Raw genomic sequence first — 11,532 nt, 5'->3', positions numbered from 1 at the left:
AAGGAGCTCCACACAGTTGGCTTTTGCAGATCCAGCCCCGGGGATGCCAGAGAAGAGGATCTGTGGGTGAGTGCTGCTCCTTTCCCAGGATTCAGCAGGGCTGTGGGGAGGGTGACTCCCGAGTCTGCTGGTTTGGCTTTCCCTCTCCGGGGACCTGTGAGGATAGCACCCAGCTGTCATTTACCTCTCCAGAGATTGGAAGTGCATTCCAGGGAAGCCTTACTCCTTCCCTTAGCTATCCCAAACACTCAAGACATCATTCAAGGGGGGCATTTTCTGGAGCTAACACTCCTGAGCCGCTATCTTGGCAATCCCCCTTAGCTGAGGAAGCTCCTCCAACTACAGATAGTCAGGTGAAGTTTTGTCTGCTGCCCCCCGACTCTCACCCCTCTCGCCCCTATACCGGCCCACCACGAACACATCTGGGCAGGCGATAAAAGGACCCACAGCAATGCCTAGTCCCTGGCATACCCTGAGCCCCTCTCCTCATGCTTGGCTCCAGCTCTTGTCCATTTCTCTACTATGGGATTCCATTTCCAACTCTCCAAGCTCAGCACCCCACAGCTGAGTGGGTAGGAAGTGTTCTGAGATCCCAGGCTACATCCCGAATCTCAATTTGTCCATGTTAGGATTGGGGGAACATTTACAGAAGGGAACCAATTGAGATGGCTCAAGGTACTTACCACAAAATCTGGTGCTCCTGAAATTCACAGGGTGGAACGGAAAAACCATCTGACCTCACATGCCCATACAGACAGACAGACAGACAGACACACACACACACAAACTAAATAAATGTAAAAATAATTCACAGAAGAGCGCTCTGGAGGGCAGCGTCCAGACTGAGACAACACCAGCCACCTGGCTCTGAGAACTGAATTCCATAGGCTGTGAGCTCTAGCAAATGCCCTAGGGACTCAGTTCTGGTGCCCGGCTGTGCTATCCCATCAATGCCAGAGTTATAGGAAACTGGATGGTTCCCATCCACAGCTGCCCAGCAGGTGCTCCTGGAGGCTCCTTGGCCAAACCCTTTATAACATCAACTTGGGGTATTCTTCTGCTCAAAGGCTTCATAACTTCCCAACAGTCTGCCCCACCCTCTTCCCCCCTCTGAGACAAGGCCTATATATCCTATAGAGCTCAGGATACCTCTATAGCCAAGGATCATCTTGAACTATTAACCTTCCTGCCTCTACCTCTCAAGTGTTTACAGACATGCTCCACTCTATCCGGCCTGTGTCTGTTCACTGTCAGTCCTCCAGAATGATATCCACGTAGCTTCCAGGGCTGATCTTCCACTGCTGTCTCGATGATGGGCCTGCTGCTTCCTCCTGCGGCTGCCATGCTCACTCTTGCTGTCTCCTGCTAGGCTCTTCTTGGTTACCTCTTCCCTCCCCGTCACTCTCTAGCAGAGTTCTTTTTGTCTTTTGAAGCCTCTTCCAACTTCCCAACAGTACAAGTTTCTCATGTTCCTATTCAGTTGGTAGATCCATAAGCTCCTTGCCCTGGTATCATCTAACCCAGGGTTCTGCACGTGACAGTTCCCTCAATAAACATTCCTTGCATTTTGTGTATGTGTCTTGTGTATGACGAGGAAGTTTTACCTAGAGATTAAAGTCAATCAGATCACATTCTCATTTTATAACCTATATAGGACAGTCAGACTGCTTTCTCATGTGTAAATGGAAGTGATAACTATATCCACATCGAAGTTTTGTGAGCATAAACTTTAGTGAATTGATAAACACCTGCACAGGGCTTTAGCATAGCACCTGGCACAGGGCAAGCCCTCAGAGGCATGGAAGACTATGGTTCTTATTACTTTGTTATTTATCTGTTGTGTGTGTGTGTGTGCGTGCGTGCGTGTGTGTGTGTGTGTGTGTGTGTGGAGTATGCATGGTACAGCATGCTTGTGGAGGTCAGAAGACAGGGGCATTGGTTCTCTCCTATCATGTGAGTCTCAGGTACTGAAATCAGTAGTTAAGCTAGGCCTCAAGTACTTGTACGGGCTGAACTCTCTTTGATTCATTTTGGTTTTTCTAAGTAGAATGGGCATTATTCAGTGGTAAGGGCAGTTGTCAAATGAAGAGGGACTTGAAATTTATCTGTCAGGCCTTGCTGTATGATGGGCTCCACACTGATCCTTGGGCTGAGCGGTGTTAGGGCCAGGCCAGGAGAAGGCAGCTGTGAGGATCAGGGCTTGGGTACTCAGGTCCTTCTGGGAGCTGAGAATTCTGTATTTCCACCTACTATGTGACCTTGTAATTCTGGAGTCCTGGCAGGATGGGCGTTGAGGCAGGGAGTCTTGAAGAGCAAATGAACTGTAAGATCTTAGGCAGTCTGGGTTTTATGAGTCCTGTGCTTTAAAAGTCCAAAGAGGAGCTCAAACAAGGAAGTGCTCCGCTCCCTGCAGGGCTGGGAGTGGAGTGTGATGCTGTGAGCTCTGCTGAGAAGCAATGTCCTCCCCTGAAACCTGCAGCAGGGGTCTTCCTCCTTCAGTGTGCCGGGGAGAGGGCGGAGCACACTGTGAAGCCGGGAGCAATACAGGGGAAACCACAGGGCACCATGTTTATGAACTGGGCCGAGCATTAGCGACTGGTGGGGCCGGTGAAAGACCCAAGAAGAGGGAAAAGGAGCAGACAGAATGCAGAGAACATGTTATGTTGGCGTGGGACTCACCATTTATTTGAAAACTTCATTTGTTTCAAAATGTGGTTTGAACTGGCTATGGAGACACATGCCTTTAATACCAGTACTCAGGAGCTAGAACTCTCTACGTTCTAGGCCAGCTGAGTCCTACATAGGAATTCTAGGCAGCAGAGGATACACAGTAAGATGCTGTCCTTTAAAAAAGTGGGGGAAAGAGCACCCAGGGGACCCAATGCCCTCTTCTGGTATTGGAGGGCACTAGACATACATAAGGTGTACACACACACACACACACACACACACACACACACACACACACATAAAATAAAATAAAAATAGATAAAATCAGAGGCTGGGGATACAGCTTATCAGGTAGGATTGTTTGCTATCAGAGTTTCAGCCCCAGAATCTATGTGGTGGAAGGAGAGAGCTACTTACCAAAAATTGTTCTGACTCCATAAGCGTGTATGCCATGTGAGTGTATCAATATAAAAATAAAAAATGTTCTGTTGTGGAATATTTGTTTACCTATTATATTAGTTTAACTATGTAAAAGATGCGTTGCTATTTTACCTTGCCTGCTTAAGGTACCTGATTGGTCCAGTAAAAAGCTGACCGGCCAGTAGCTGGGAAATGGAGGGATAGGTGAGGCTGGCAAGCAGAAAGAATAAGTAGGAGGAAGAATCTAGGCTCCAGAGAGGAGAGAGAGAACAAGGGAAAAAGAGAGAGAAACACCCAGGGCCGACTGGCCACGGAGGAAACGGTGAGAGTAGACATACAGAATGAAAGGTAACAAGTTTCGAGGCAAAACATAAAATGAAAAAGGCTAAATTCAGTTATGAGAGCTAGCAGGACAAGCATAAGATAAGGCCAAGCATTCATAATTAATATTAAGTCTCCGTGTCATGATTTGGAAGCTGGTTGGTGGCCCAAAAGAAAGCCTGCTACAATATCCAGACATGATAAAAAAATATCCTAGTGCCTGAGAGGCAGAAGCAGGCAGATCTCTTGTGGATTCAAGGCCATTTTGGTCTATAAAGCAAATTCTAGGTCAGCCAAGGCTATGCAATAAGACGCTGTCTCAAAAATAAATAAAAAATATGAAAAAATCAGTGACAGTTATATAGAATTTATTTCTGAAACCTCTTTTAAAATATAATATAGCGGGCAGTGGTGGCACACGCCTTTAATCCCAGCACTCTGGGGGCAGAGGCAGGCGAATCTCTGTGAGTTTGAGGCCAGCCTGGTCTACAGAGTTGGTTCCAGGACAGCCAGAGCTACACAGAGAAACCCTGTCTTGAAAAAGCAAACAAACAAAAATTATATTCCTTTTCTCCCAAATCCCTTCAATTGTTTCCATTTTTTCTTTTTTAAACATTTTATTTTTTGTTTGTTTGTTTTATTTTATTTTGAGACAGGGTTTATCTATGTATCTTTGAACTCACTCTGTAGACATGCTGGCCTAAAACAGAAATCCCCATGCCTCTGCCTCCTGGGTGCTGGGACTAAAGGTATATGCCATGTCCAGCTTTTTGCCAGAGGTTTTTTTGTTTTTGATATTTTACTTATAGTTTATTCATTTAGTGTGTGTGTGTGTGCATGCATGCATGTGTTCCAACAGGCCGTGAATTACAGCTTCAACATCCATGTAAAAAGCCATGCATAATGGTCACACCTATCACCCCAGCACTGGGGTGTGGGAAGAGGAAGATGGTTGGCTCCTACTAGTTCTAGTGTATTGGTAAGCCCCAGGTTCCAGTGAGAAACCCTGTTTCAAAAAACAAGGGGGGTGGGGACCACCTGGCAGCTAACAACTGTGTAATTCCAAGATCTGACAGCCTCACACAGACATACATGCAGGCAAAACACCAATGCATGTAAATAAAAATAAGTTAATTAAAAAAAAAGTGGGCTGAGGAGTGGGGCCTCCTCGGACACCTACAACCTACAGATATGCATACACAACACACACACACACACAACACATACACACACTTCTGATAAGGTTTTAGGGTCTTACTATGTAGTCCTGGCTCTAGTTTGGAACTTACAGAGATCAAGATCTGCAAACCTCTGCCTCTGAGTGCCAGGATTAAAGTCCTTCTCCATCAAGCCCATCAACAACACTACTAAAATACAGCATTAAAGGCATATGCCGCCGCTACTCATCTCCTAGCTCCATTTCTGAGGAAAAAAACTAGTCAAGTGTGGTCCCATATATAACCCCCAAGTAGGCTGAGGCTGGAAAATTGCTGCCAGTTTGAGGTCAGCCAGGGTCAAATAATAGCAAGACCTTCTTTATTACGAAACTAAAGAATGTTAACAAGAATTGGGATAAACCCGGCTGTAAGCTTCCGCACTTTTCTGAGGACACCCGAACCTCGAAACAGGCGCGTGCTTTTCCTGACTCGAGCCCACGAGAACGGACGATTGTCCTAGGGGTTAAAACACATGACACACACACAAAGAGACCAGGCTCATCTGCCAAGGAGCAAGTGGCAAATGGCAGCTTTATTAAGCATAAGTCGGGTATATATACTGTGGGGCAAAAGGACACCAGCCCCCCATCAGGATCAAGGAAAGAGAAAAGTCAGGGGACCGCACCCAAGGTCGGAGAGCAGCTGAACAGAGAAAAGAGAAAGCCAGGGCTGGAGAGATGGCTCAGAGGTTAAGAGCACTGACTGTTCTTCCAGAGGTCCTGAGTTCAATTCCCAGCAACCACATGGTGGCTCATAGCCATCTATAATGAGATTTGGCGCCCTCTTCTGGCATGCAAGCATACATGGAAGGAATGTTGTATACATAATAAATAAATAAATCTTAAAAAAAAAAAAGAAAAGAAAAGAGGAAGCCAGGTGGGCGTGCTCAGGCTCAGAGAAAAGCTGACCCGGGAACCTTGCCTGCAGGCGAGAACCTTGCTTGCAGGTGGAATTACCATGACAGAAGAGTTCTCTCTAAGCCCGGCAGTGGTGATACAAACCTTTAATCCCAGCATTTGGAGGCAGAGGCAGGTGAATCTCCGTGAGTTCGAGGCCAGCCTGATCTACAAAGGAAGTTCCAGAACATCTAAAGGCTGTTATACAAAGAAACCCTATCTCAAAAATAAAATAGAATAAAAACAAATAATAAATAATAAAAAAGGATAAAAGAATGACATTCCTCTGAACAGCTAGGTAAACTAATTTTATGTGTTTTACAAATGTGATAGGTGGGCTCAGAGAGGTGATACATGGCTAGGAAAACATCAGAACCAGCTCTAAACCTAGCTCACAGGTGACATTTCCCAGTTACTCCCGCACTTCAAAACCACCCTAGGTCTAGAGAGTGAGTTCAGGCAGATGAGTCTAGAAGATCATCGAATGTGCACTGCAGAGGTGCTGCTGAAGCCCGGGGTCAGAGGACGCGCGGAGCAGACTCGCAATACAAGATGGCAAAATACCAACTTCCGAACAATTAAAAGGAGCCGGACGATGAGGCAGGCAGATCTCTGTGAGTTCGAGGCCTACAGAACGAGTTCCAGGGCAGCCATGACTACACAGAGAAACCCTGTCTTGAAAAACAAACCACAAAAAACTACCTCGCACTGGACACTAGACTTCTGCCACTTCCTAAACTGGAGACTTCCCTTCCTAAACTGGAGACTTCGGGGAAATGGGTGTTGTGGTGCATGGGCGAGAGGAAGGCAAGCGGGGCCCACACAGACGGCTAAGGACGGAGAGGAGAAGCATTTAGGTGCTGCTTTCACCCCAAGACCCTCTGGACGTTAATCCCTTCTTTCCTTTCCCGCACCGTCGAGCGGGTTTCACTCAAAGGAAGCCATAGTCGGGGCCGGCAGGCGCGCAGGCGCGATGGGGCGCTCAGCGCAGACCTTGCTTCTTCTTGGGGCCGCCACGCGGCACCGCCTCGGGAGCAGCCGGGCTGTCCCCGCTGTCCCCGCCGCCGTCGTCGTCGTCGCCGCCGTCCGACCGGCGCACCACACGCCGCGCCACTTGGTACTCGGGCTCGCCCACGCGCGGCGCGGCCCGCAGCAAGAACTGGCCGCCACGCCGGGTGACGCGCACGTCGGTGCGTGGGTAGGTGCCGTACACGCGCCGCAACTCGCGGCGCACCGCATCTGGCAGCGGCAGGGGCGGTCCCCGCGTGCGTTCCACGCGTCCCCAGCGCAGCTGCAGCTGCAGGCTGCCGCCCTCGGGCCACTGTTCCCAGCGCTCGGCGTCGGGCGCGGGCTGAGATGGTGCAGGTGCGCCGGCCGCGGGGAACGACGAGCCAAGGGTCGCGGCACCCGGCCGCGGGAAGAGCAACCAGGGCGGCGTGGAGGCCAGGGTCGCACCGTAGAAGCAGTGGAATTCACGCGGGGCCGCGCTCAGCCCGGCCGGCCGGCTGCAGAAGTTGTGGGTCTGGATGGGCGGCAGCAGCAGGGGAGCGGGTAGGTAGGTGTAGGTGAGGTACTGCAGCCGAGGCCAGATGCCCTCCCCAGGCGGAAGGCAGACATAGGAGTACATGACCTGAACCTCAGGCGGCAAGCATTTTTACTGGGTCCAGACCTGTGGATGGTGGATAGATACATAATTCTTTTTTGTTTATTTCTTTGTTTTTCGAGACACGGTTACTCAATGTAGCTTTGGAGCCTGTCCTGGAACTTGCTCTTTAGACCCAGGCTGGCCTCGAACTCACACAGATCCTGCTGCCTCTACCAACCAAGTGCTGGAATTAAAGGCTTGCCGTCCGGCTGGATACATAATTCTTAACCACCACATGTCCTGAACCCGGACTCTGGTTCATGGTCTGGGTCTTGCGTGTCTGACTGATGGTTTTCAGCAACCTTTCCTGAGTCAGGCGTTCAGCTCCCAATCTTCTCATCTGTTATTCCAGGACTGGGCATGTAGATCCCTTAATAGAGTTCCTACCATGCACAAAGCCCAGAGTTCGATCCCACCACACACATAAACCCGATGTGGTGGATCCAGTCCGTAGTCCCAGGACTCTTGGAGTAGAGGCAGGAAGACCAGGAATTCAGGGTCAGCCTGTGTGAGAACAGCCTGGGCAGCCTGGGCTATGAGAGACCCTGTCCCCAAACAAGCAACCCCTCGGGTACCCAGGCTTTTCAAGCCCTCAGCCCCTAGTATGATTTCCCTTTAACTGTTCCCATTCACTTGCCTCCTTCAGCCTAATGGGGTTTTTCTCCAGCCTGTGGTAGAGCCAGAACAGTCCAGGACAGAGTTTCTCTCCACCGCTTTTCTTTTCGGTTGTGTTCTTCCCTTCCATACCTGCTGCAGCCACACCTCCCTGTTACTAGGCAAAGAGAAACACCTTGAGCTGGCTGGAAGCCAGCCAGTGTGTAGACCATGCACTCCTCAGAGCACTGGACGTTTCCATCCCTTTTTAATAAAGTCACAGCATCTATGACATGGTCCACAGCCTCCTGCAACTCCAGGTTTAGGGAATCTGGCCTCCAAGGATTCCTATGTGCACCTATTGCACAAATTTTTCCAAACAAACTCATAACATGAATAAAATAATAATCTTAAGAGAGTACTCTAGATTACATATGAATCCAATGTTAATTATGAGAACTTCAAACATGGAAGAGGTGGGCCAGAGTCATACCGATGCCTGCCAGAAAAGACTTTTCCTACCAGAAAGAGCGAGACAAGAGATTCAGGCACAGAAGCCTGCAGAAGGGAAGAGTCGAGCCCACACCGTCCTTTTAGCCAGTAGGACCCATTTCAGACTTTCCGTCTCTACAGCTGGTAAGTCTGTCTTGTCCCAAGCCTGTTCATTTTCAGTTTGTCATACCCAAGAGGACTCCTCCTTCTAGAACTTACTCTTTATGTAACTTTGTCCCCCTGTAACCAGCACCTGAGGACTAGCCAAGGTTACCCATGGGCTGATCTCACCCCAGCTAGACATGAGTGACAGGCCCCATGGACTGGTTGGCTTTTCTGCCTGTGTGTACTTCCTCTGAAGAGCCTTACCTAGTTGGTGAATGGGTACATGTCTGACCAAGTTCAAGCTGAGACTGAGAAGGTGCAGACCCTGCATTTTGTATGGGTGCCTTTGTGTTTGGTGTTCTGAGGTTTTAGGCACAATGAGGGAAATAGGGATCAAGTTCTGAGTCATTGTTTATTCACCCTGGTTCTAGAAATAGCCCTCATGTTTCAGGGATGCTACACTTTCTTCTTTTAAAAATATTTATTCATTGGGGCTGGAGAAATGATTCAGAGGTCAAGAGCACTGACTGCTCTTCCAGAGGTCCTGAGTTCAATTCCCAGAAACTACTTGGTGGCTCACAACCATCTGTAATGAGACCTGGTGCCCTCTTCTGGCCTGCAGGCGTACTTTCAGGCAGAGCACTGTATACATAATAAATACAACTTTAAAAATGTTTATTCATTTAATTTTATGCATGTGTGTGTGTGTGTGTGAGTGCGTGTGCCAGTCTGTGTCTACACCATGTGTGTGCAGGAGTCCATGGACGTCAGACGAAGGGTTCAATCCCCTGGGACTGGAGTTCCCTATGGATGGTTGTGAACTGTCACATAGGTGCTGGGAAATGAACCTGGGTCCTCTGGAAGAATAGACAATGCTCTTAACCTCTGAGCCATCTCTCCGGCCCCTTCTCTTTTAGAAACAGCGTCTAGCTGTGCAGTTCTGGTTGACCTGAGATGATGTGGGATTCCCCTCTGTATGCTGCGAATACCATTGGTTAATAAAGAAACTGTCTTGGGCCTGTGCAGGGAATAGAGGTAGGTGGGGGAGGGGTGGGGGGGACACGACTAAACTGAATGCTGGGAGAAGGGAAGCAGAATCAGGGAGGAGAAGCCATGGAGCTGCTGCCAGAGTCAGACACCAGAACTTTACCCAGTAAGCATAGTCATGTGGCAATACACAGATTGGTGGAGATGGGTTAAATTAATATGTAAGAGTCAGCCAGCAGCACCTCTGTCTGACTCATGTTGGAGGGACCCAGTGGTCTTGGTATCACTCCTCATGTTAGTAAGTCCTGGAATAAATTTCACTCTACAGTCTTGTGTCTGCTTGCCTTTCTTCCATCTCATGGCATCTTGGATCTTGGCCTTATATTATGGGATGGTGTTTTCCAGAATGGGGCACAGAAGGTTAGAAGAGGGTCTGAAGGAGGAGAGGAGGGAGAAAGGCTGAGAGAGTCCAGGAGCTGGAATAATGTGTGTGGGACCCCTGAGGGCTCCCTAGGACCCGGCTCCTGTGGGACCATTTGTGGCTGAGCCCTTTGCAGCTGTCACAGAGGGAAAAGGGGACAATATTCCTGCTGCAGGAATATTAGAACAAAAAAGGCCCAAGGTCAGTAGTGCTTAATCTCTTGCATTTTCTCCTGCCCCTTTGAGACGGAATCTTATGTAGCCCCTGAAACACACTATGTAGACCAGAGTGGTCCCAGGTGCTAGGATTACAGCACACACAGCCACACTCTCTTTATCCAGTGCTGGGGATTGAACCAGGGACTCATGCATGCTAGACAAGAATGTCATCAACAGAGCTACATCTCCAGTCCCCTGTTGTCTTTCTTTCTTTCTTGACAGCCCTGGCTAGTCTCAAACCCGTGACCACACTGCCTCCAGCTCCCAGGTGCTGGGACTACAGGTGGCCTCATCTTGTCAGCTCTACTCCTTGTATGTCCACAAAGTCCCTGTCAGCCACGAAACAGCTTTTAACAAACGTAAGCCAAAGCGGCACTCCTTGCTTTATTCATGGTCAGGAAACTGGACTGAGCCTTACAAACTTGGCTTTTGGTTTAGCAAGGGCAAAGAGGAAGGTCTCTCTGGGACTCAGGAGAGGTGGGGTCTGGCCTACTTGGACATCTAATTGTATGAAATTTGTTGATTTTCTCTGAACTTCAAGTGGTTTTCTTGTTTTGTTTGTTTTGGTTTTTCGACACAGGGTTTCTCTGCATAGCCCTGGCGTAGCCCTGGATGTTCTGGAACCCACTCTGTAGACCAGTCTGACCTTGAACTCTGATCCACCTGCTTGTCAGGTGTACCCTGTAGTACGGGTTGGTTGAATAAAGAAGGCTTTCCAAAATGAAATTTTTCTTAATGATTATTTTTATTTTCTGTGCATTGGTATTTTGCCTGCATGTATGTCTGTGTGAGAGTGTCAGATCTTGGAATTACAGACAGTTGTGAGCTGCCATGTGGATGCTGGGAACGGATCCCAGATCCTCTAGAAGAGTAGTCAGTGCTCTTAACCACTGAGCCATCTCTCCAGCCCCCCAAGATGAAATTTTAAGACCTATGTGGCAGCAGGAAGTTCCAGCCTCTTCTGATGGACTGAACCCCGAATAGCCATACAAAAGTGTATTTATTGAAAGGTACATAAAGTATTTCCTCATGCCATGGTCCCTAATCTAATTCACATGTCTTCCTAAAAAAGAGTATCACTTGCCCCCCTTGACTCTAGTTTTTATTATGTATTGTTTGCAGTGCACAATAAAACAGGAGCCTCAGGTGTTCCTGAAGTGTCTTATGACCAAAGTTGTGGGATGGCTAGAATGCCCCTTCAGCAAACAATCACTGCGCCCCCCCCCAATGATTTTTTAAGGCCAAGGTCCTTCTAAAAACCAGAAGTTCATTCTAATATCTTACCCCACACAGGGATTCTGCTAAATTCTTATAACACCTGCCTCTGCCTCCCCAGTGCTGGGATTAAAAGCATGTGTCAACCACCACCTGCAGTTTTAATTTGTAAATGAAAATAATATCATCTACTTCCATGTATAATTTGAGGAAAACGTATTCAGAACAATGTATGTTATGTACATTGAGAGGGCTCAGTATTCCTTACATTTTATTTGTGTGTGTCCTTAGCCATGGTTTTGTTTTTTTTTTTTTTTAGTTTGAGACAGGG

The 11,532-nt window shown here is 48.2% G+C and overlaps 1 protein-coding gene and 1 long non-coding RNA gene across 2 annotated transcripts; one reads left to right on the top strand and one right to left on the bottom strand.

The window, feature by feature from the left end:
* Positions 1-5,120: 5,120 nt before the first annotated feature.
* C7H10orf95 (chromosome 7 C10orf95 homolog) lies at positions 5,121-7,151 on the bottom strand. The gene has a single exon (XM_085694036.2). The coding sequence runs from the start codon at positions 7,149-7,151 to the stop codon at positions 6,507-6,509; it is 645 nt and encodes a 214-aa protein (XP_085550162.2). The 3' UTR covers positions 5,121-6,506.
* A 770-nt stretch (positions 7,152-7,921) lies between these two features.
* Positions 7,922-10,697, top strand: LOC148121302 (uncharacterized). The gene is made up of 4 exons (XR_015738336.1): positions 7,922-8,399; positions 9,278-9,395; positions 10,209-10,345; positions 10,567-10,697. It is a non-coding gene; the product is annotated as an uncharacterized LOC148121302 (long non-coding RNA).
* The last annotated feature ends 835 nt before the right edge of the window (positions 10,698-11,532 follow it).

Source organism: Myodes glareolus, chromosome 7 (assembly GCF_982192425.1).
Source record: "Myodes glareolus chromosome 7, mMyoGla1.1, whole genome shotgun sequence".
Classification (NCBI taxonomy): domain Eukaryota; kingdom Metazoa; phylum Chordata; class Mammalia; order Rodentia; family Cricetidae; genus Myodes; species Myodes glareolus.
This window is presented reverse-complemented; position numbering and strand designations above follow the sequence as displayed.